Raw genomic sequence first — 26,264 nt, 5'->3', positions numbered from 1 at the left:
ACTCAAAACATAACATTCCCTTAGTACATAGTTATGCAGACATTGCATTTTAAACGAAACAGCAATCTTGGTATTTGGTGCTAACATTATAAATCCGTATGCTACAAGGATACTGCCTGCGATCTTTCCATCAAGATTCTTTCTGGTGAGTTGTTACTGCGAAATGAGGGCGCTATAGTAATGCGTAAGAAAAAGAGTTAGGCGCGCATCTTGTATGAAGATATTTGCTACTACTTTCAACAGGCACTCCGAATCAGGCACCCAGAAAAAAAACATTGTTTGTGGTTGTGAACACGACTGCGTGTCATGTATACCACAACACTTCAAGAATACCATACTAGCCGTCACCTGAAAGGATTGTGTCATGGTTAAGATTGCGAGTTAAGCCATTATATGCGATTGAATGTTGCATAGCGACCTGCAACAGCTTTTATCGACAACATGGCACACCCCTCCCCCCCCCCCCTCCCGCAAAGGAAGCAACTGATTGTAATTATGGCCTTAATGGCGAGGCACGAATTGTTCCTGAAACCCATCCATTCACTACAGCTTCGAATTGAAACTAAGAAGCAGTTCCTTACAGGGCCAATCGGAATGCCTAAAGTATACTCGATGAACTAGAGCTCAGCTTAAGCAGCCTTAGAGAGGAAAAAACAACTACCTTTTGTACCGTAATGCCTCGAACCTCCGTAGTTTAATTATACAAATTGAGAACTATTCGCTTCGTCAGTCCATATAAAACTGCTTCGTATACCCGCCTCATGAAGAAGACATGTACCACAAGCCTCGTATGATTTAAGATTACTTGCGACCTTTTCCGATGAATGATTATATCTTCAATGGGTCCCATACTACTACTCAGGGTATTGAACCGGAACTGAACTAGTATGTTAAGATTTTTTTCACTCCGGAGGGAAACAGAAAGGGAAAAAATAACGGTTTTTGGTTCAGGTTGACCACCTTTTCCTGAGCTTTTCGTGCAAGCATTGCCTGCTTTCGTAGCTCAACTCTGCTACCTCGTTTGTAAATACACACCTTCTTCCCGTGCTTTAGAAGTAGCAGCACGGTTTGTACGGTTTTCCACGTATTGAGTCAGGAGGCTAGGAGGATAGATCCTCTTATTCTGGGGGCAGAGAATTAGCTTTGTGCGAGACCAATGGCGGCGCTGCAAACTGCGCTCCGGAATATTCGGAACTATAATGAGGCATGTGTATGCTGTAGTAAAGATCCAGAGACCACTCAGCACATCCCAATGGAATGCGACGGGATCCACCCAGCGAGAACCGTAGGTAACGTGCAACTCCCAGAAGCGCTTGGGTTTAAAGTGGAAGGAAACATCAACAGATCAGCCGTAGAGGTAAGCAAGAGACGATTAGAGTACTGGTGGAAAAAAAGCAGGGAAAAGATGGATACGACCTGATCTCTTAAAATCACAGGTAGCGGTACAAGGTAAATATTTGAAAAAGAAAAAAAGAATAATAAGAGGTATACAAAAATGCTAGATAAAGCACATGCATAGTATACCTGATTAAATCAAGCAGGCCAGGTGACTATTTGTCGCCGCCCTGTTTCAAAGGGGATGCCAATAAACCATCATCATTATCATCATCATCATCACCGTGACGTCAGTAGGGAAACCCGCCTTTGTCGTCTGCTACGCTCCGGCTATAGAATAGCTTCATTTTCATGCGTTTTCTTGCGCTCTGACTGCTTCTCGCGTAGCACGGCGCTCTCCAATTACTATCTCCTTTTTTTTCTACTTTTAATTCTATAAATGACCGCGTTAGGAAGACAATAAACGTTGTATATTTAATGTACTAGCTATATCCCCACCTGATGTGGTATCCCAGCGGCTAAGGCATTGTGCTGTTAAGCTCGAGTCGCTGATTCGACCCCGGCTGCGGTGGCCGCATTTCGATGGGGGCAAAATGAGCAAACGCTCGCGTTTACTTAAATTTAGGTGCACGGTAAAGAACCACAGGTGTTCAAAATGAATATGAAGTCCTCCATTAAGGCGTACCTCATAATCATATGGTGAGCTTGGCACGTAAAACCTCAGAATTTCATTTTTGTTTAATAAAAAAATCATATAACCACAGCCCACAAGGACTGTGGTTTTATAAAATTGTTTGTATTTATGACTGAGTCACGATCACGTGAAGAAGTCATAAAACATCGCGGCCAGTGAGTAATTGAGAGTCTACGCAGCTTTGGAAATAAAGCACGGTCGCAGGACTCATCAACAAAATTTCGCGTTGGCTAAGTGGCATTGTAGTTGAGTACAAACTTTAAATTTCGATCACAATTCACAACTTGGTGTTGCATATGTAAATCATTTTCTGACCAGAAAAATCAATCTTGTTTCAGGGACAAGTGGTTTATCTCGAATCACGCTCTATCATGTTTCGAAATCGTCAAGCGTGCTTCACGCTATTTTCTTGCAAGTAAATCTCAGTACAACTTTCCAATGCAAAAATATTGTTTGTTAATATATCTATAGGTTAGCATAGGACTACTTCTGTTCAAATCAATTTCACACTACTGGAGACCACTGGAAAGACGTCATTTCATGAGTGTACAAATGTAAATATTGTTATAAAAAATGTCACAGTTTCGCCCTAAGGGCGAAGCGATGAATGCGATAGCAACACAGCAATGTCATACGAAGTAAGGTGAGCGGCTTTGGTAGCAATATGAATAGTAAGCAGGTGTGCTGCGGCGTAAGTAGACCGACATGAAGAGAGACTCGATGACCACGAAAAGGCGCGTGTCAAACGGTGGTGTTGATGAGAAGCGCTGCCCGTGGGCAGCGCGTGCGAAGGGACACACCTGTAGCGCTGCACTGCCGATCCGGGCAGCATTGCATGTGTAGCGTGCGTTGGAAAATGTGGCCCGACTATTACTAACTGTGGTGTGAGCGCGCACAAACAAACATGAATAGATCACACTGAATGACTGCAGACAACGACTGTCAAAACGCTGGCAGCAAGCGCATATACGCCGGAGCGGGCGAAGGTACGTGCGGTCTATCGCTTCAACGGAAACTGAGCGGCGAATGCACAGCGCATAAAGGTCAGAGCCGTGTGGAGATAAGAGACGGTGCGAGCGAGCGACGAGCGCGGTTTTTGGCAGAATAGAAATGCGCCCCCCCCCCCCCCCCCGCTCCCTCCGGCGCTCGCTTCCCGCTTCCTTGCTTGCGCGCGGAAGATTGAGTGCGTTCGCTCTCCGTGACAGCGTACGTCCCCGCACGCTTCCGCTCGGGCATACGGCGCGCGGCGCAGATTTTATCTATACGGAACCTCACGGCGACGGCGACGACGACGGCGACGGCGACGCCGACGGCAGAAATCCGGTGGAAGTGTCCATATAATTGCTATCGCAATAAAAAAAGAAAACACGGGAACGCCTGTGAACACTTTATTGCACCGTTGTAGGATAAAGCGCCAGCTAGAGCTGGCGCTTTATCTGGCGTGCCCCCGTACGCAACAGCTCAGCGCCTTCCGGGTGTTGATAAGGAAAGAATGCAGATAACTGGTGGTTGATGGGTCGTGGAAAGAGGCGCTCACCAACTGTGTGGAGCGTGTTTGAGGGCGCAGCTTTTTGATGCGGGCGGACGGTTAGTCACTTGATATTATTCCGATAGCAATTGATAGCAATTGCGGCTGTATCTTGAAAGCCATCTGCGGTGGCGGCAGAGTCTGCCTTCCCTGTTGTTTTCCGGCTAAGATCGCGTTGATGCGATCGCCGGCACGAAGCTCAATTCGCTCGCTGCTGTTACCGCGCTGACTCACTCCAGCGCTTTGACAGCGAGTTTCCGCGGTGATCGAGTGAGATGCGTTCATATGTTCGCTTGTGCGCGCCTGACACAATGCTGGTTAATTTAGTTAGTGTGCCTATGTTTACAAGTTTATACGGCCAACAAAGCTACTATTCTTACCTTCTATATCTGTACACTAATTTGCTATCGCAATCGATGCTTCGCCTTTCGGACGAAACTGCGCCTTTTTTCGTACGCACGAGTTATCGCTCCCGAGTGCTGCTGTGCTTGCACTCGACCTGTTCGTCATGCAGTACCCCGCGCTTTAATAAAACCTTCAGGCTATAACAACCTGGGTGAGCTGAAAACCAACGGTAGTTTCGAGGAATCACGTGAGCGGCTAGTAAGGTGAGTATTGGTTACCTAACCATTTTAGTGAATAACGTTGCTGCCATTGCAATACTCTATGCGACTGCCACTTCAACCGCTATAATATATCGAGGGGGCTGCGTTACGACTCGTATAGGGCATTTACGAAATTAGAAAGGGCTATCCCTATGCTGTATACTTGTATTACTTCCACTTACTATTTTTTAGCATTTTCGCTAAATTAACCCCTTCATCTCCCTCAGGTGCATCGTTTGCTAGAGATAACAACTTTATATCGGCGTTTTATAAATAGCAATTTCCGAGTTCCAAGCGCGATTTATAGTGAGCACATGAGTTTCCTGCAATGAAATAGGAGCGCTACCATTTTTGAACTTCAAGGCGTTGCATAATTCTCCCTTTAGTTTGTGAATCTGTGATTTACACGACCAACTGGCGATTGTAAATGACCTTTTTTCTTGCTTGAGCATTTTCATCAATTAATTGCTGAGAAAAGCCTCAGTTCTATTGCTTCGGTTCTTTCTGGGGTTTTACGTGCCAAAACCAGTTCTGATTATGAGGCACGCCGTAGTGGAGGGCTCCGGAATAATTTTGACCACCTGGGGTTCTTTAACGTGCACTACAACGCAAGTACACGGGCGTTTTTGCATTTCGCCTCCATGGAAATGCGGCCGCCGCGGCCGGGATTCGATCCCGCGATCTCGTGCTCAGCAGCGCAACGTCTTAGCTGACTGAGCCACCCCGGCGGGTCTATTGCTTCAGTGTAATGCTATGAGATCCGCTGTATTTAATGTGCTTTTGACGTCCCTTCTAAATCACGCTGTCGTTGGAGGATAGTTTCTATTTTTTTTCTCTCTCTCTCATCTCACGGTTGGCGTTGTGTATAACAAAACAGGATAACAAATCTGGCAGCATTACGACATTCAGTTGCACCCACGCAGCGTTTTATCGCTTTCATAGAGCCCATAAACTGCGTTTAGGAAGGGCACAGCGCTAGCTTTATAGATAGAGCGTACATGGTCGGCATGCGAGGAGCCGTTCATCACTGTTCCTCCGAACGAGTAAATTCGTTGCGTCTCACTCTTTAAGCACCGTAAACATTCCTGTTATCTGCTCTTTATATGTGATCCTGCCTCCAGTTATAGCGTTCATGTTATGTCGAAAATATGAAGGTCATAAAATGGTCTACGTATATTTGACAGAGAGCGCGCGAAAGCAAAACGAAGTGCGATGACTATTGCTTATGTGAAGCAAGTTTTTCAGGGCCATTGCGCTAAATTACAGAACAAGAATTTCGGCGTACCCCGAGTTACTCTTATATATCTGCTCGCTACTTTGGCACAACCCGATTACATAGAAAGTATGGACGTGATTACTTCGCTCCATTCCTGTATTTTATTGTGTTGCTCCATTGTATTTTATTTTGCTTTTCAATCTTGTCATCACTCATCTTTATCTTGCGTAGCCAACAATGTGTGTGTGTGTTCTTCTTTTTTCTGATTGTTCCTGCCAAAACCAGTTCTGATTATGAGGCGCGCCGTAGTGGAGGGCTCCGGTTTAATTTTGACTATCTGATGGAGCGTGTGTGTGTGCATGTGTGTGCGTGTGTGTGTGTGTGTGTGTGTGTGTGCATGTGCGTGTGTGTGTGTGTGTGTGTTTGTGTGTGCGTGTGTGTGTGTGTGTGTGTGTGTGTGTGTGTGTGTGCGTGCGTGTGTGTGTGTGTGTGTGCGTGTGCGTGTGTGTGTGTGTGTGTGTGTGTGTGTGTGTGTGTGTGTGTGTGTGTGTGTGTGTGTGTGTGTGTGTGTGTGTGTGTGTGTGTGTGTGTGTGTGTGTGTGTGTGTGTGTGTGTGTGTGTGTGTGTGACAGACGCGAACTAAATATCACTGCCTTAAACCGACAATTCGCTAGCATAATAATCGGATCGTCTTACTTCTTATCATTTTTATTTATAGTTTTGCGACACTCAATATTTGCACTCAGTTTTTTTTTTTTAATCAGTTCACCAGTCTCGCCCTGGTGGTCGTCTCTCGCGCAGATTATAGCCGCGCCGCTGCTCAGAGTGAGCCCACATATGCTTCTAGATTCATAGTAGGAACCAGCGACGCCAACAACCCGGACATCCGAGGAGAAAATAAAGTGAGTGCCGTCAACTAAACGACAAAACAAAAGCACGAACACTGAAAAACGTCGAGCATGGCTTATGAGAAAAACGGCGTTTGCAAAGTTCAGGTATCGCTCTTCACGCTACTGAAAAAGAAAAAAAAAGTGCTGCAATCTAAAGCTTTTCGGAACGGTCCGGCCCACGTCACTGGCTTCGCACGAATGTGACTATTTTTGGGCCACCCAGCTTCCCCGTTCTCTGTCGCCCCTCTCGACACGGAGGAAACCTTTTAGACGCCCCCATGTTGCCCCGAACTTTTTTTCTTTTTCAGAAGCCGATCCTTATTTTACCTGCAATAGTGGTAGCCGTATACGTATAAGCAGTGTCAGAGATTGAACGCATAGCTGCGATAAATGCGCATTTCAAGTGCTACGCCTTTTACGCCTAAGACTGGGCAGCCTTTATACATCTAGATCGACGTCGCGAAAAGCCGGTACCAATTCACGCTGCACTTAATAACAAATGTTTTACAGGCTTCCTATACTAGAAAGCAAAAGGTTAAAGTTCGCATGACCACGAGCTCGTTATTTTAGTGGACTTCCGGTATTTTGCTTCAACGCATTCTCCATAAGTCAACATTGCGAACTTTACGGCACTCTAGTGTACATTGTTCGATTGCTCTTTGAAGCGGCTGCTTATAGCTGCCTCAATGCGGAAACAATAGACACTTTTGAAAAATGCCAGGCTGGCTTTCCCGCAATGCAAAGTGTCCCGAAATATGACCGCCGGAACACTGTTCAAAGAGCGATTACTGCGCAGCTCTCATCATAGACGACCTCAGGAACAGTGCACCAGCTGTGAAGTAAATATTTTAGCAATGTGCTGAAAACCATAGTTTAGGAAAATGGTGCACTGCTGGAAAGCCAGCTCAGTGTTCCTTTGGCTTATTCAAACGGACCTCCAGTAAACCTATACATGCTCCATCCGCATAAAAGTTTTATCAGTGAATCGCTTGTGTGACAGAGCCGTGTGCTTGACATTTCACAACCAATGGCCATACATTGCGTTCTCGGCCAAGGTTACATGCTTCAGGCCTGCCGTCGTTGGATTTCAGGACTAAATTCAGTTATGTAGAGATTTGAAGCAGTAGCCCTATCAATATTATCACGATTTCTTATTCTTCTTCCTCCAGCAGCAAATCGGGCTATCTTCTGGACGGAGCATATGCATGGCATTTCTGAAGCGCAAAAAAAAAAGAAAAACAAAAAGAAACCGCCGCATCCACTTTTCAGTGCCGGGCATGGACGCAAATGAAATTTCATTCGGCCAGTGAGCAATGAAGATTCGATAAGTGTTTCTGCGAACAATATATGAAAGCACTAAAATGACATCTTCACTCTGTCTACTATACATATAATGAACTCAATTGTTGTGACTCTCTTTTTTTACTCTGTGATAGAGCGCTTCGCAGGAGACCGCTGGTAGTTTTTTTTTTTTTTTTTTTTTTTTCCCTCTTCTTTTGTACGACGTTTTCCTTTGAAAGCACACTCACGTGTGCCCAAAATTGCAAGTGTGTGCGTGCCTGCGGACGTGCGTGCCGTTTTTTTTTCTTTTCTTTTATTTATTTTTATTTTTATTTTTATTTTTTTATTTTTTTGTAGCAGGACAGCACGCCACACAGGGATGGTGAAAAGGTTCGCGGACTAAGCTCTGAGAAAATGTTCTGCGATGAATGCGCATTTCAAGTGCTACGCCTTTCTCGCTATTCCAGCTTCTGTTAAGGTATAATAGTTAGGTTACATTACTGCACCAGTCTGCCATCAGGCTTCAGTTCGAAAACTAAACGATCGCCTTCTCGTTCGTGTCTGGTTCAACTCCAAGTGCACCTCACTGTAGAAAGAATTTGCCCCTTCGCCCGCTTCTAAATCACATCTGTACTCGCCGGAGGCGAGACAACTGCTCTTTGTCGGCTATGGCTAGGAGTAGGCCTTGCAGAATATTTTAGCTTTTGTATTCAGAGGGCTGACAATGCTGAATGTAACAACTGGGCTTCAAGGGTCTTCCGCTTCTGCATTTTTGGCGCTGGAACGTGGTGAAAAGCAAATAATGTTTCCATCATTGGCGAAACAATGGCGGCCGCCGCTGTTAAAATGATGACTTTTTTTTGCAACTTCGCAATCGTACTTGCATTCAACGAACGTTACATAGCGCTCGAAATCCCTTTGCGTACACTCGACACGGAGTGCTTTACCGGGAAACCCAGCTTGCTTTAGTATTGAGGACTACTGCAGTTATATGCTAGGAACCCAAATTCCAACATCGCGACTTTTGGGTCTCACCTGACTTTAGAGAAAATGACATGCGCAGCTGTGGAAATAACGAGCACCACAATGTTTTCTCCTGATATTATCGGCCTTTTTTCATTCAACGCTGAGTTACGAGACAAAATTGCTTGTGTCTAGTGTGTTTTTCGGAAAGATCGAGGCTTCATAAAATGTGTAAGTACCTAAACTCCACAGGTTGTAAACGTGAGGAAAGATTGTCGTTGGCAAAAGAAAATAAATAAGAGTTTACCCGCACGGTAATAACTTGCTTTTAAAACTGCACAAAGGCATGGAGAAGGAGAAATAGGACGGTTGGCTAGAAATAGGAGCAGGAAGCACTACACGTGCTTGAGGAAAAGAATAGCCTTCACACCAGGCGTTTGACTAATAAAAAGATAGCAGGCATTTCCTTCTAATGGGATGACTGCCGATGTCGTTGCCAAGACTGGTCGATCATTCAGAAGAACCAGCCTGGCGAGGAGCGTGTGGCCACTCGCCGTACCGAATATAGTAGTTAGTTTGTTCACGATCTTTATCGTTGCGGCCAGCGCTATCTTGCATTCTGATGGGGCTGGAATTGAATAGGCTTCGTGAACGCCACTATCCATCTTACTGTAATTAATTTCCTGTTCCTTCTTTTTCGGCTGTCTTTCGTCCCTTCACTTATCCATTTTTGTTTTCAAGGGCCACAATAACGAAGAACAATTCCCTTTCCAGGCGCCGCAGTAAATGCAAGCGAGAATCGCAGACCCATTGTTCATTATATTTACTCACGTAAAACACGGTAGCACGCGTCCTTGCGATGTCCTTGTCTCGTGGTCTTTACAATGCCGAATGTAGCGAGTCGGGTACACAGGTATAAAGAGTGCATAGCCTTAGCTTTACTGAGCATTGCTTATTTGCAGGCTGCAGAAACACCTGGCACGTGGAATCGCTGCCTCTATTCCCCAGCATACGTGAAAGTTTAGAGACGCAATTGAGCCTATAAGGGATTCGAGATTAGGAGAAAATAAGCATGGGGACCTTCACTTTCTGTTTCATCAAGCAGAACGGATACTTTGTGCGTGCGTGTGTGGGAGTTCTGCGCAGAAAGAAGAAAACCTAGGTGAGAAATCCCTGCAGAAGAGCTGAATATACAGGATGCAAAATTAGCGTGATAAACTTGCAAGTTCGTGGGAATGAAACACGCCGCGACCGCTCCTAAAAAGGCAGCTTGAAGCCAGCACATAGCTTATTAAGAAACAGAAAGCCTATGTATGAGGTGTCCGCAGGAAAATCTGATCAACCGCCAACTGTCACCGTCCTACGCGTGGGAAACATTCCGTTAACACCGGTGCTGAAAATGTTCGAAGGAAGCCGGCGTAGCGTTTCTAACGTGCCACTGGGCTGATAATGATTTTCTTATATTATTGCATTCTATACGCAGCGATGGGGAGCGAAATATGGGCAGTAGGACATACTACCTGATAAGAATGACGTAGGTGCGCTGTAATGAATACGCAGTACTCTTTATAGAGCGCATTTCTAATGCGCCAGTTCCTACGGCGAGCGTCGGCATCGGCGTAACCGAGCGAACGAGCACAGCGAAGGCTGAAAGAGCGAACGCGAAGCGCAGCGGATGATGAAAGACGCGAGAAGGAAAGCGGAGGAGGATATTATGGCGAAAGCGAGAGAAGAAAAGCGTAGTTTGGCGACAATGACTACGAGATGGCGCCAGATTAGCGTGCGTCGTCTGGGAAATCTGTCTAGGCGGGTGCTGTGAATCGCGCCCACGCGTCACCCACGCGTTGCCTCTCGCTATCTCCGATTAACGAGGCAGATGCGCCACACTTCGCTCCGTCTGCAACGTGCCGCACGAGACAGATTGTCCGCGCCAGCCAATATATCGCGAAATGAAAACACGTACAGAGTTGCGCTTAAATTTTGCATTAGGGAGTATCGTAATCGTCGGTGAATTTTTTTATTCTTGCACGTGAAACATTCTTTACCATGCGTGTTTGCTTTCACGTGTACGAAAAGCCGGCTAGTGAGATAGTACGGCACTTTTATTTCCCTTGCCGTCGAACGAAGATAAAGGAGGACGCTAAACTGAACCGGACTACACGAAACCGGTTAATGGTAAATTAAAGCAGAGCTGTTCATAATAAAGGAGAGCTCGACTGTTATGATCACGAGGCACAGGAGGACAACACTCGATAATCGATGAGAAAGGCCTTCTTTGTGTAGATTAAAGTGCAGGAACAACCACTGGGACTAGATTTTAAGTAGCCTTTCAAGTTACAAGACTCTTCTCGCATGTACCCGACGTGATTGATTTCAGGGAAAACTTTACTGATGCTCAGCAACAGCCGGCACTCTTGCATTCGGAACTCTACATGACATTCTGTTTGGCTGCTTGTCTATTCTGACGTTCAGAGGGTTTGGAGTAATTTGTGCTCTTTTTTTTTCGTTTCTTTGTTTGCAAAACGGGAAGAAATAATGTACGGGAGCACGACAAAAAAAAAAAAGGGGGGGGGGGGAGCAGATGTCAAGATATTTAATACAACAATATGATCTTTTTTGCTGTTCTGCTTCTAGTTACTTATATTAACCTCATTGCTGTCACTTAATGTCAACATTCACGATGACTGATTGAGTTTAATGACCGTAAGCAACGTATGGGCTAGGAGTAATGCTATACCAGAATGCTCCAGATTAGTTTTGACCCACCTGGTTTACTTTAACGTGTCACACAAACATCGGTACACGAGCGTTTTTGCATTCCGTGCTACATAAATGCGGCCGCTAGGGCCAGGAATCGAACCCGCGTCCTCAGCAACAGAACACCTAAAACACTGAGCCACCGCAACGGGTGTAAATAATCATGCAAATAGCAACGTGTCTACTAAATACATGCACTAACCAATTAGTAGAGTGTGTAGCCTCTGTCGGAACTCCACCAACTTGCTACGGGTCTGAGACTTTTTGTTTTGCTTTTTAATGATACTAGTGCTAAGTATATGATGCGCATGGGATAGAGAGTAACCGTCCTCATTCTATAGGGCGAACACTTCCTTGCATATTGACGTCAATTAAGATAAACGCACATACGGCTGCCTAATGAGAGCAGGCACATTGATGAGGCGGCGTGCGTTGTAAAACAGAGCCGGAGTGTGGTGGGGTTATTCGTCAGAAAGCGACTGCTGTAGCAAGATAACATCTTTATTAGTTGAAACCTAAAGGAGATAAAGAAGGTACCAGGAGTGTCATCTTTGGTCAAGATGAACACGGCCGTTGTAGCAGCCCAGCACGTTGCAAACGTCGGAACGTTCCCTCTGATGGCATGCATCTTATTATTCGACATTTTCGAAATACGAACATTTTCAATGTGCAACCAACTTTCAAGGTGTCTAACAGGTTGCTTTGCAGCAGGTTAAACTGTAATTATATATTTTCGCCCCTGCAACTATGGCAAACAAAACGCGGTATATTTTTTATTTAGTGTTTTTTATGGTTTTTAAACACTTTTTTAGGTCTAATTGTTCAAAATATCATTCACTGTTCAAACCCATTCGCGACGCTTTCATATCACAGTTTGTGATACCTTCAGTTCACCACGTGTTCTCATTATTTAATAATTGTACAGTTTATTGTTTGTGAAGAAGCCGGTGGTGCAATAGTTGTCAACATTTCCAATTTCATCAAAATAAGTATACCAGCAAAGGATTATCTTGAAGCCGCTGCCAAACTTGCACGTTCATACTATTTTCACGTCAGTCTAAGTAAGCCGCCAAATCTCTGCACAAGGCCTGGGGCGACACACCCTGTCTGTTCATCGTGTTGAAACGCGAGAGGATGGCATGAAGTCACTTCTTTGCGTAGCTACTAAAATAAGGACGCGAGAGTACACTCTGCCTCAAGGAAAAGCAAGAGATGCGGCTGAGTCGCCAACGTTTTCTAATTTTACGCCCGCCGATTCAGGGTTCCATTTAGCCAGTAACACATGGTCAGTGCATGCTGGCCAGTGGAACAATTAAAGAAAGGCGGGCACCCGTATTCGGGCCATTTCTGAAACAACATCAATTACCTGTTTCGTCGCTCCTGTACTCCTTTCTTGCCACCCCCATTTATCGACAAACGAGGTTCCTAGGGTCAGCCGTTCCCGGAATGAGCGCAAGGAGGAACTTCTTTTGTTATGTATTAAAGAAGTGCAACCTGTTAATTTTTTCTTTCCTCTTCGCGAAAGACCGTCAAGAGGGACAAGTGAATTGCTGCTCCTGCATCGGAATTGTGGATCTCCGTGTAATGTTCGCAGTACGTAGTGCGTTGTTTGCTATCTTGCGTCTTCGAAGTTATCGAGCAAGGCTGCACTCGACTTCGGCGAGAGAATGCTCGCACAGGAGAAATGCGAAGCTTTTACGCTAATTAACGGGGCACCCTTATCACGCACTGCGTATGCGCATAGCAGAGAGCAGTACTTCATTACTAACTTGGAACAAAGAGCAGGACGTCGCGACCGGGTAAGCTTTCGTCTTGTCGCTCAAGCCCGCGAAACTAGATATTTTCCAGATGACGCAAACCGTGCGCCCTTGGCGGCTTTCATGCGCGAACTTTTCAGCTCGTATTGTCGCTCCTCGAGTGACTCTTTTGAGCCGGCCCAGGCGAGTGTCGCCTGTTTGTCCAGTCATCAACTCGGTGGGCCTCCAATGAATGCGACAGCTCTATTTAGCATTCAGTCCTGCGGGAGGTCCGGTGCCTCCAGCAATCGCGCTCCGCGAAAGTTCATCAGCCAACCGAATACATTCAATTAGCGGAGGCTATCTTTGCCACACTCCGCCACATTACGACACTGCGAGCGTCGGTCAGAGTAAACTCATGAAGCGAGTGGACGATCGAGCGCGATAAGCCGCCGCGAAGACAAAAATACACGGGAAAACAAACGGAGCAGTCGCTGAAGAGTCAACTCGAGCGCGACCAATCTTTTTCTGTGACGCGGCTTCGTCAGGGGAGATCGGCAGCGCCACAACGGGTTTCTTCCCGTCTGTGCAAGCACTTGATCTTCGCGCAGAAAGACGAGATGTTCCCCGATGATGCTGCCGCGCGGCAGAAGCGTTGCCGGCTGCGCGCCATCTCAAGGGCAAGCCGGAAGCCATGGCGCTAAACTTAACCGCTTTTGCACAGCCGAGCATAGGGTGCTCCAGTACACGGCCACGGTGACGTGTAACGTGGGTGGCGACGCTTTATGCAATCCCGTTCTTGCACGCGTGTCTGGCCCAATTGCCGAGGAGCGGAAATCAAGACGACCCCGCGATTGTCTTCCGGAGTGCTGATGTAAGTACGTGCGCTTTACGTGGAAACGCGCGACTGTTACAATTGGCTCGGAAGTGAGAGCTATTGTCACATCTTTCAGTGTTGAAAGCGCTTCGATGAGGGACGGTGAGACCCGTGACAAAATGCAATTGAGGGTAAATATTGCTCCTCGTTCCGCATGGACTATTTCATTCGCGGACAGAATAATGTACGAAACAGCACGGTGGGCATACGAATGGTAATGCATGAATAGTCAGCTAGGTCAATCTAGAAACTATATTAAGACGCCGCGAGAGAAACATCTTGAAGAAAACAGGCTGTACACGTACACGTTTACAACACATATTTAATTTAGATGATACGGATAATGGCTTTTCAATTCTTTCAAAAAACAAAAAAACATTACTCGGGCAGTTTCGTTCTAGAAGCAACCAGGCATTAATATCGGTCCTTCATAGCCTTAATAGCCTTAATAGCCTTAATAGCCCTAATATACATCCGTATTAGCTTTAATAGCAGTCCTTCCTTCTATGCGTGAGCTCTCGACAGAAGCAGGTAAATTTTATGAGTCCTGCAATGCGCCTATTCGCCCTTTTCCGAGTTTCTCTGGATCCTATGATCATTCGAAGGCACACTTTCGTCGTGATCAACCCATTTACTTCAGATAAGATCGAAGCCTCCATTGGAAGGTAGGTTTCATTGAGTGTAAAAAAGAGCACCATCACGACCGCATCGTCGAAAGAGAAGACGAAAGCGCCGCGTGATTGTTTCTGAATGGTTGAGTACTGCAGTAGTTGTATACGTGCTGCTCCGGTCTCGGTGCAGCCCCGATGCGACAGGGGCGTCGGTGAGAGCAACGGGTCCATGATGAACGTATAACAAAAGGCCTGTATGATCGGATCCGTGACGCCAAGCTAGTTGTGAGCCGATGATTTTTTTTTTTCTTCTTCTTTTTCTTTCTTTCTTTTTCTTTTTTTAGGGAAAGCACGCAATAAGGAAAGAGCAAACACAGTAGGTGTCCTTCGCATAAGTAACATCGACAAAGGTATCGTGCCCCAGTTGCCCTTTTAGGTGGCATCGGCGCTCAGCGCCACGTACGCACAATTACAACACAAGCCTTCCACCGACAGTTCCCTATACGTTACTGCTGCAAATTTTAGTCCGACCTGTACGTTCTACCGATGGACATGAATAACCTTAACGCAATTATTATACAAGGTTAAGAAAACCATTTAAGGTTACGGGGCGGTTGTTATCTTCAAAAGTGTCGTTATTTCAAATGTTGCCTTGATAAGAGTGCACATATACAGGTGGCGCCGCATTAAGGGCCTGCGATACTCGGCCAGTCACGCTCGACGTCACCAGCATTTTCTTTTTATTTTCGGACGAACACGCTTCAGTGCTTCTTTATTATTGATTCCTTGTAAATAGTAAATATGTTTGCGCTAGAGAACGTTAAGACATTCGAGAAAGAAGCAAAATTGATTTGCTAGGACTATGCCAGTCACGTCATTTTTTTACCATCCTTCTCTCTTTTTATTTGCACTATTTACACTGCACAGTGCTGCCTTCAACTGTACTTCTTCAGCGAAGCTGTTATTACGACTAGACGTGGTGGAAAATGTCCGCTCCAAAATGTCCGCTCCAAAACGTCCGCTCCAAACGTCCGCTCCAAACGTCTGCTCCAAACATCGACGAATATGCATTGAGGGGTCCATAAGAGTTAGCGTAAATATATTTGGAGAAGATGTTGGGCTTGTCCAGGGTAATGTATGGGCAACATTAGAAATGCATGGGATAATGAAGCTCTTTGTGAGAAATTACCAAATGCCTGGTAATTTCTCCTTCAAGCTCTAAGGTGTATTCAACAGTGCATCGTGCCAGGATTACCGAGTGTATCAAGATGAAACTTCGTAGACATAACTTTTACATTAGGTTAAGAACGCTCAATAAATTTAAAATGTATAGGTACTTTGGCGGCAACGTGGGAAATTATCAAATGTGCCAATTACAGCTCTAGCTTCTCTACTTCGGAAGCCTAAAAAAGTTGTCATTTACGAACTATTAAACAAATATAGACAAAATTTCGCAGGATGTAGTGTGTCTGTCATAAGAAATATGCTAGAGAGGCCACACAGTTGTAGCTTCATTGGGGGAGCTCCAGAAAATTTGTAGGGCTATGGTGGCGTGTAATAGGCTCCTTCGAGCAGTATAAGTTTTATAATCGTTGCTGCAAGCAAACTGCTAAATATTTTTGTTTAAAACTTCGGATATGTGTACCGAATACCATGTCTACGATATAATAAATAATGTAAATTATGTTAGTAAGTCGAGAAAGATTATTTTAAAGCGTTAATTGTAAGCGGTTGCGCAGGTTTCGGCGGCGCCGGAGCAACATTTGTGCCTCGGCGGTGCGCGCAGAGGCGCTGAGGAAGGTGCACGAGCGCTGCGGAAAAGTTCCACTGGGACTCGAAGCACGTTTTTGCCGGGAAAACGCTTATTTGTATTAGACCATCTTATAATAATATTTATGCTTATAATAGATCCTCTTTAACGCGTAATGAAATAAACCACCTTATTTTCGGTTCATGGGGCGCCATAATCTCCAGCTTTTAATGAACAGTCGCTCAATTCTGGGCCCAGCGAAGTAAACTTAACCTATCCGTGAAACTCCGATCCCGTTAGTACCACCATTTCCATACTTACGAATCAGCCATGCGATAACAGCGGCGAACTATACGAGGCGAAACTACACAAGTAACTTGAAGTAGCGAAAAAATAATACGCGTGCCCGACAGGCACCTTACAGAATAAGAACTAGAGAATTAGAGTTCGAGGCAAAGGGCCCGGTGCGCCCGGGGCGCTCCTTGCTATAGACTATTTTAAAGAAGAGTTGCAGTGCCGCCATGTATTGGGCTGTTAACGCTGGCGTTTGCTAAAGGTCATGGCACCTATTATTAAACGTTGGGTTGCTAGGTTGTGCCGGTCCCGTCTTCCTGCTCCATCGTCCACACCTTTTTCTGTGCTGATTACAATGCAGTGTCTCGAATTAACCCCCACATTTTGCCACCTTTTCGGCACTTTTATCGTACAAGCGTACAGTCAAGCGAAGCACTCCATTCTGCTAGAAGGCAGTTCATCGTTAGCATCGTTTCTCTCATTTGCGCGATGACCACCTGCATTAATTAGCGAAAAAAAATAATAGTTGATGGTGCCATTCAGAGTGCACTAGACATTTCCCAGGAAAGCTTTCGTCCACGAATGATGAGACTATTAGGATCCTGTTAGCACGTCTTAGGGCGAGGCTTCTGAATTGTGTTAATCAATGGAAATTCGAATATCTCGTTTCCACCTTGAGCTGCCTTGGTCTTTCTCGAGCGTACCGGCGCCTCTGCCGAGGGGTGTGGTGATCAAGGTTATTGCAATGGGGGTAATCTGACCAGAGCGGGGCCGCGCGCTTCTCAAAGCGAACGTAAAGCGTTCTGCGGAAACCTGTAACTCCATACCGCTCGAGAGGCTGACAGCGTTCGCATTCACGATACTCTAGCGAATGCAAGCGCTAATGAAAAATTTGATTACCACGAAAAAAATTCGCTTTTTCATTGCCAAGATATAAATAAACCATAAGAAAGAGGCCATAAAATGCCGGAAAGCAGCCAAGTCAAGCGCAATCTTTTCCGCTTCGTTAACACAACTGCGTGAGAAAACTAAAGGAGGAAATGCACTTCCCACTCTTTATTTTTCATGAGCTGGAGTAATGTTTTGATTTCTATTTTTTCAAGGCGCGTTTGCGTGTTTTGCATTATCGTCGGGAAGCATATGGACAGGTAGGTGACAATTAATGGTGTTGCATTGAAAACAAGAAACGTAGTGAAATTTGAATACTAGCCCACCTCAGAATACAAGGCTTTCACCAGGATTTTTATTTACTGTGAAGAATCGTTAAACCCTCAGGGCTGTTTATCGGAACGCACAGCTCTTCATAAGTACTCTCATATAAATACGAGGAGCCGCATTACGAAGCGCTTCGCATGGTTGCAGAGTGTTCAAACGGGAGGGTGCATGTATCTGAGTACAGTTAGAACTTGAGACTTTTAAACATGCTTCTTTCGGTCGTTTCTCTCAACTAGGCCTTGTTCCGTGATCTGCTAGCCTCCTCATTTCCCAGATATTAGAACGCCCGCCCAGGAAAGACGTTGGTACCGGTTTCGATGCCCAGGCCAGGATGAAGTTTCCTTCAACTGCGAAGTTTCCTTTCTGAGAAACCCATATTCGTATCCTTTGTAGCTTCGTGTTACAGTCGGGTGAATGAGAATTTTTCCTCTCAAACGCCAAGTTATAATTTCCCGTACGCATGCTGGCGAATAGTGTCATAGAACAAGGCCATGCACTGTCATAAAAAGGCTTAATTATGTTCTGCGTAGCACTCTTGCAATTAATTCTACCTTTGTTTCGAAGACTCCAAATATTCAGACCTTTCTACATTTTTGAAGGTGTGAAAAGGCGAAAAAATTAATAAGGAAACGCTTGAAACGATGAAGTGTTGCCACACATCGATAACAAGCGAAAGGAATTTAGCCGGTCCAAGCGAGCATTGCCTTATATCGCGTTTCAGCGGCGACTCTCTCAGACTATTAGGAACGGGTGATTCGAGACAAAATTATAATTGTTACTAACCAAGATTTATAGCAGCGGCGGACATCAGAATTTGCGCTATAAGGGCCAATAATATTATTATTCAGCAAAAATTTAGTAATTATCATTGCTTTAATTAATCACTTTAAACGATATGCTCTTATTGCAGAACTTGAGTCTGCCAGTACTCAAAGCATAAACTTTTGCTGCAAACGCGATCTGCATATTGCACCAGTTTCCATAAATAATTACTAAAAATATGGAACCAAAGGTTTTGTTGTTCCAGTTAACGTGTTTCCGCACTGTTGAAAAATGCACAATGGAAAAATGGCAACTAGAAACAATCAACGCATTTCACCGCAAAATTTGAGCCGGTCTTTCTAGATATAGGCGCATAATTTATTTTAAAATGTTATTATCGAGTTTCTACCGAAACTCGCACAGAAAAAAAAAAGAACCGGAATAGAGCGATTCTATTCCGATTCTTTTCCTTTTTGCACTTCGTCAGTTGTCTGAGCAGCGCGCCGCCTACGCTATCAGCGCGATCGGCTGGTCATGAGCGGTGGGTGAAAAGAAAGGAACAGAATCGAGCGAAAAGAATCATTACATTATACCGGTCGAAAACGGGCCAGTATAGAGGCGACCTGCCCTCTTGGGGTAGCGCGTGCTCAACATTTCAATGCGGCCCTTAGCTAGAGCTTATATCCTACAGTACACCGGAAGGAAGACCTTCAACCGGGCTAGGCTATCAATCTAAGCTATCGACATTTCTTTTACTCGGCTGGCTCATTTGGCAACGCATGTGCAATAAACAATGTCTCGAACTAGCGGGGATACTATATCGTTGAAGCCGCTGACGCACGCCAGTGTGCACCGCTCCTGTGCCTCAGACAAGAGGTCCGAGATAACGTAATTGTCCTAATACAATTATTTTTCTTTCCGTGCTTTAATTGTCAGGGGTCCGATCGATGCTTTGCTTATACGTTGTCACCCGGTTCGGCCGGTCATAAGCGGTTATGAGCGTTCGATTCTGTTACGAACGGAACAGAATCGAACGAAAGGAATCGCTACATTGTATGCCTGGAAATGCTTGCAATGGCACCTCCGTTCTGCTGACGAGCTCAGCTGTATACTTCCTCTAAAGTTTTCCAGACGGCCTTGTTTTTTGCTCTATCGAACGTCATAAGTGATGCTTTGGCGGCGTTTTTCGAGGCACATTGTTAGGAGCCAGTTATCTTGCGGATGTAGAAGAAGCTGTTGAAGTGCAGAGGTCAAGACAGAGGACGAAATGTGTTCCGGTCATAAAGGAAAACAAACAAACCAACCAATCAACCAACCATTCCGTCATCTTTGTTGTTGTCTCCGTGTAGTGTAAATAAAGCACTTGTTCGCACATCTCCCCGTAATAGCATGAATGAAATACATAACCGCACATAGAGTAAAATTCAGCACCGAGTGTATAAGCTCTAATTAAAATAATTTGCTTAGTGCCTTATGAGGTTCTTTATCGTAGTGCTACTTGGAACTATTCCGCTCCTCACAAAGAATGTATACCAGACAGAACAGACAATTCGCGAAGAAACAAAATATACAGGGTGTCCCAGCTATCATGCAGCACGATTTTAAAAAAAAGAGGAACGGCGTTACGCGAAGCAAACCTAGTGCGTACTGTTTCCAGTACACTGGAGTAGCCGCCAGTAGTTTTTTTCGTTACTGAGATTTAATTAGGTAATTGTAATTAATTATCTAAGTCGAGAAGTACTGTCCTAATTATCAAAGTGTCAATGAGAAAGTTGTAGAGCAACATGAAAAACTCCCGATACAGCCCTCTGTTGCTCAATACGCGCTACATAAATGCGTTTTTCCTAGTGTGAAAGAAGCCCGCGAATACACGCAGAATTGCCGCGCGACTGGCCGCTCGAAGCACTATGCGTGCATTCGCGGGCTTCTTTCACAATCGGAAAAAGACTTTTATGTAGCAGGTATTGAGCAACAGAAAGCTGCATCGGTAGTTTTTCATGTTGCTCGACAACTTTCTCATTGACACTTTGATAATTAGGACAGCACTTCTCGAGTTAGATAATTAATTACAATTACCTAATTACATCTCAGTAATGAAAAAATCTATGGCGGCGACTAGCGCGAAAAGGCATTATTACTTTAAAGGCATCGCTACAAAATACCGGCCCAGAACTGTTTAACGAAACACCGTCGCCTCTTAGAGTGATAGAACAGTGAGATCAGACGAAAAAACTGACTTTTGTTTCAGCGCGCAACGACATTGAGTAAAAAAACGGGATCTATTTTTCAGAGGCACCGCAAGCCTGCGAAGAAGCCTCCTCTTTCAGCGAAAAAACGTTGTGCGCCATAGGAAGGTATTGCTATCGTTTTGGTCAGTGAAAATAAAAAAAAAGTTATCGCAGGACACACATTCTGAGCGAAGTTAAACCCCATTTTTGAATCAATAATCCTCGCCTCCGACATCCCGACTTATTGCTTTAACACTCGCCGTGATTCACGAGCGGTAGCGGCTAGTCCAGGCGTACTTTTGTGGTGATGAGCTCAAAGCCTTTAGTCAACATGATAAGCTCACAGCGTCACTCGCAAAATCGAAAGGTGCTAAGTTGGTTGTCTGGCTGATGCACTAAGTCCTCTTCGCTTTGCTTTTAGTTGTGTTGTCTGATAACCAGCAAGGAACAAGCTCTAGGAGGTCGCCGAAATTGGCGAGACTATACAAATACAGCGGCATTCTGGAAGAGTCCGGCTCAAGATGGTTCGCTCTTAAAAGAAATCACAACATACAGCATTTTTTTTATTTTCTGCTTTCCTGGAAAGGAGGAAGACCTGCGCTTCTCACAGTGAAGTTGCCCTCTTCTCTCGCATTTCCTCAGTACACAATAAGTTAGGGTTTTGTACCTAATGGAATGGTTCGTTTAGTTCACTCTTGCCGGTCACACGGTCGCTTTTTCGAGCGCTTTTCTTTTTTATCTTATTTTAAGCAACTGCAAGTAGTTATGTACACGACAGGGAATTTGGGACATCTGAAGCAGTTAGCGTGTTGGTTAAGAGGCAGCGTGAAGCGAACGCGAAACTTTTGAATGCCTGCGCTGCCATAAGTACGCCGCCATTAAGGTGCCCTTCAAGAAGGCGGTAATGTATATCTTTATCTACAAATCCACAATCACATTCGGGGGTTTTCGCCCGGCCAATTCTATGTAAGAAATGTTTTCTGTAGGCAGTTCCTAGCCTTAATCGATGAATAAGGGCTTCAATATTTCTGTCTAATGACAATAGAAATTTGAATTCAATAAGCGGATCAATATGGTACAAATCAGAGATCTTAGAATTATGGTCAAACCACGTATTTCCACACATTTTGAAATACATTTTCAAAGTCTAATGACATTAGACCGCAGACCTTTCAGTTTAAGAAAACTTTTGGGCCCTTGGTCAACAACGGCCTTGCAGAAGAGCGCTTTAAAATCGTTTAAAACTTTTCTCGAAGACAGTGGCATTGTTGGCCGTTATTAACGCTTATAATGTTCCTTTTATTTCAACATCGCTGTATTTGCGTGTGTGTTTGTGGATTATGCTATGTCGACTATTGTATGCACCGCCCGCTGACTAGCGACTGTACTGTTAGGTGACAGTATTATTTGTATTTTTGAGACTTTTTTCTGCAGTGCCGTGGAGTTATTTAATTTCTTTATTGTATGCATAACGTATTTTTTTCAGAGGGCCCACAATGTCGCTGAAGGGCTGGGCCTAACGGTGCCATCGTGGGTGCGGCCCGCCTCGGCTTGAAAGAGTCGAGCCGTAGGACTTTTGTAAATAAAAAGTTTTCACACACACACACACACACACACACACACACACACACACACACACACACACACACACACACACACACACACACACACACACACACACACACACACACACACACACACACACACACACACACACACACACACACACACACACACACACACACACACACACACACACACACACACACACACACACACACACACACACACACACACACACACACACACACACACACACACACACACACACACACACACCACGTATTTTTTTCGTTGTAGTGTTACTGTAAAAACGCTGCTTCACAAGTAATTTTTTAATGTTCTGGTGCTTGTATGAGAAGGTTTGACATTTTGTCTTGAACCCTGTATGTTCTAGGTTAGACCCATTCAAGAGCTAAGGAGTATCCGGTGCCTTATTTGTGCGTCAACATCTCTTTATATCATATTAATAATAAAAAAAGATGTCCTTCTGAGTATTCTTTCGTTGGCTGTAGACTATGGGCACAATGTGACGTCAGGAGAATGGGCCAGCACTGCCATCAGTTTCGTGGTATTCAAAACATATGGTTATCTCAATATCGCGATGCCTCTATGCAGAAGGCAAACAAATCATGCAGTAGGAAACTATATCATAGCGTTTTATTTTGATGTATTTCTATGTCAGAATGAGCATTCAGTATTAAGTCAGGACAAGCCTCAGCGAATGCTCTCCAAGGAGTTCTACGTGACACTGCACGAAAAATCTTCAAATAACTAAACTGCAAGCGCACGCTAACCTTGTTTTATATAAGATGTTTCATAATACTGGATGGCTGAAACGTTCAGTAACTGCTTAGCATGGCACACGTACCGTTTCTCCTGACCTCAGAATTGGTTTTACGTTCGCGAGTCACAAAGCTTGTACCTGGGAATAACGATGTAATATTAGCTAGCACTTTTTGGATGCATCTAAGGAGGCTCACTGTTTCATTGAGTAACAAATTATGTTTTACTAAACTTTTGCCGTCCGCTGAGAAAGACTAAAGATGCGGAACTAATATGGACAACTGGGCGAATTGTCACAGCGACATGTTTAGCGGGAAAAGACTGAATGCTGGTTAATTAAAGAACATCAGAAAATATTTCCGTGACATTTGCAGCTTGAATGCAAGATATTAGGTGAAGGGATAGATAAAGTACCAATTAATGGGCCAAGTCCAGTCGGACATTCCTGTGAATTTGTGCAGTGCAGTTTCTGTGCCTCACTAATATTCGTACATTGCAAACAATGTTATTCAATGCAACACATTTCGTTTGGTATTTATCCCTAAAGGGATTTTCAGAGTCTACAACGGAATGCGTAAAACGAATAATTCTTGCTATCTCTCTCACTCTTTCTCTCTCTCACTCACACAAACGCACATTGTAAAGAAATTAGAAGATATTTACTTCATTGTAAGCCTGTGTCTCTACGACAGATATTGCTTGAATGTTCTGATCTGATCAATAGATCAAAAATCTACATTATGAGACCCTTGGAATTTCTTTGTGAAGTAAGAGGACAGTTAAGTTTTTACGCCACGTTGTGGTTGTTACTTTTCGCCATCCAGGATAAACGTCATAGGAATTGCTCTGACAGGCAGTAAGTATTAAAGTTGACACCTGTCAGCAGAGACAGCTGCCAGGCCACAGCTAGGTGGACGGGATTGAAACGGTATTGCTTCGTAAGCAATAGCAGCAAACTTTGCGCCTCTTCAAAAGCTAAAAACAACCGACACTACAAAGATCCCATCAGATGCGCTTACACCTTGACAGCTTGCTTCAACACATCCAACAGCAAAAGAGTGCGGCGTGCAGTATTTCGATATTACTCATAGTGTGTGCGAGTTCACCTTAATTGTCTTTCCTTATTCCCTCTCTGTCCCTCGCCATTATCAGCTCATTTTTTAATTCTCCAGTGTAGGCTAGCCAACCGAAAGCTAGTCTCCTTAATCACCCTAGCATGCTTCATTTTTTTTCTCTCTCTCTCTAGAGGGCTTCAACATCTCTAGTTTTGAAGCCTGGCAGCCACGCTGAGCACAAAGCATTTCTAATATGCAATTCTCGTGAGAGGCAGGTGGCGAAGACATACTCCGAAAGACAGGCTTGTTATATTTCCTTGGTAGCCAGATATAAATGTTGGTGAGTAGCGGAAGGGTTTACATCCAACAAATTTAATAGCAACTGAGATGCTTGTCTTCACGTCAGATTCTTAATGGCTACACAGCAGAAAAGGTATGTGCAGCGATAGCTAAGCCGCTGCCACTAAAGATGTTTGGCTTACATCTGTAAATAATAAATAACAAAGTTTATTGCTAGTTACAAGAAATATTTTGTTGGAGAAGGGAACGACGAGGGACACCTTTCAAATGGCGTTACAGCGCCGCTTGAAACGTGCCCCTCGCCGCGAAGTAGGAGGCGGGAGACAGTGTAACACTCACCGACCGAGCTGTCGTACGCGTAGATGTACTCGGAGGTCATGAACTGGTTGATGAGCGCCGTCTTGCCCACCTCTCGGGCGCCAAGGACAAGGATTCGGTAGCGGGCCAGGTCAGCTGCTTCGGCGCTTCTCGTGACCACCACCTCGGGTGGCAGTCCGGTCAGGCTCGGGCCGGCCGGCTCAAGGCAGGCGAGCGCGAACGTGGCCCGGTCCGTGCGCACCGCGGGCTCGGGACTGAGCTGCTGCAGGGAGCTGACTACACGTCTGTCTCCGTCCAACGATGCGCACACGCAGTACGCGTCGCTGGTCGCGTCGACGCCGGCGTCCGAGGAGCCCGGCACAGCCAGTTTGTGGCCGCTACCTGTCGAGGCGACACTGTGCGTACTGCGCGATTTGGAACGGAAAGAGTCACCGCGGTTCACGACGCCCTTGGAGGTGACGGCAAAGTTTCTGAGGCGTTGCACGTCAGCCGCCGGCTCGTCACAGGGCAGCGAGCTGCTGGACGAGCCACGCGAGTCGTTGGCGCCGTTCACCATGAGCAGGTCGCCCGGGATGCTGGCGATCCGGTCACGGAAGTGGCGTTGCAGCGAGTGAGGCCGGCGTGTGGTGCGCATGGACTGAGACCGGCTCACACTGGCGTCCCGCAGAGGGGACGCAGTGGCCGAGGCGCAGCCGTTGCTGTGGCTGCCGTGGTATCGGTGCGGGGAGGCACGTGGCTTCCTGCGGACGCTGTGGCTGGGGCTGCGCTGCTGCTGGCTCGATGGACTACGGCCGCCAGCGGCGACGCCGCCCGCCCCATCACCCGTCAGGCAGATTTCGCTGTCTGCCGCCGAACCCTGGCTCGAGGAAGGCCGGGCCGTGGTGCGCGTCGGCGACGCACGACGCGCCGCGTTCTCCAGGGCCATGCCGGTCAGCCTCGGCAGCCGAGGTTCCGCGCGACCACCGCTCTCCCGAGACAATTGCAGTCCGAAAGAGTGCGCGGCACAGCGTCCAATGTGTTGCTCCTCCAGGCGGCCCCGATCACAGGGCGGCCACCATGCGCCCCACGAGGCAAAACAAAGCACGCGCGACTGCCACGCGAAAGCGGGGAGAGGAGCAGTGAACGCGCGCCCAACGGTCTGTGTGCGTTGTGTGTACGGCGTGTAGCTTCGACCGGGTCTTTTATGGCCCGCGGGCCATCACGTGGGCCGTGACGTGTCGCCCCAGCGCTCGCGCCCAGAGCGAGCAGTAAATCTATCTTGGTTGGCTCCTGGGCCTTTGACGCACGCGCACACCCGCACGCTCCGAAGCAGCGCCGAGCTGCGGGAGGGTCTGAGCGCGCGCTCTCCACTTCCAGGAACTTCCTCCTCTCCGCGGGTCCCGCGAACACCCCGCGCAGGTGGTTTCAAAACAGCGCTCCTTGGCCACCACCGGCATAACAATCACGCGCGGCGACTACCAAGAGAGCCTCCTGTGGCGTCCGATTAATCTAGTGTCTAGCCTG

At 45.9% G+C, this 26,264-nt stretch overlaps 1 protein-coding gene across 1 annotated transcript in view; it reads right to left on the bottom strand.

The window, feature by feature from the left end:
• Positions 1–25,898, bottom strand: part of LOC119463818 (uncharacterized) — a 74,010-nt gene extending 48,112 nt beyond the window's left edge. The window contains exon 1 of the mRNA XM_037724642.2: positions 24,783–25,898. Coding sequence (XP_037580570.1) covers positions 24,783–25,686 — 904 coding nt within the window. The 5' untranslated portion in view covers positions 25,687–25,898. The remainder of the gene's footprint in view (positions 1–24,782) is intronic.
• Positions 25,899–26,264: the final 366 nt, after the last annotated feature.

This window comes from Dermacentor silvarum, chromosome 1 (assembly GCF_013339745.2).
Source record: "Dermacentor silvarum isolate Dsil-2018 chromosome 1, BIME_Dsil_1.4, whole genome shotgun sequence".
NCBI lineage: Eukaryota > Metazoa > Arthropoda > Arachnida > Ixodida > Ixodidae > Dermacentor > Dermacentor silvarum.
This window is presented reverse-complemented; position numbering and strand designations above follow the sequence as displayed.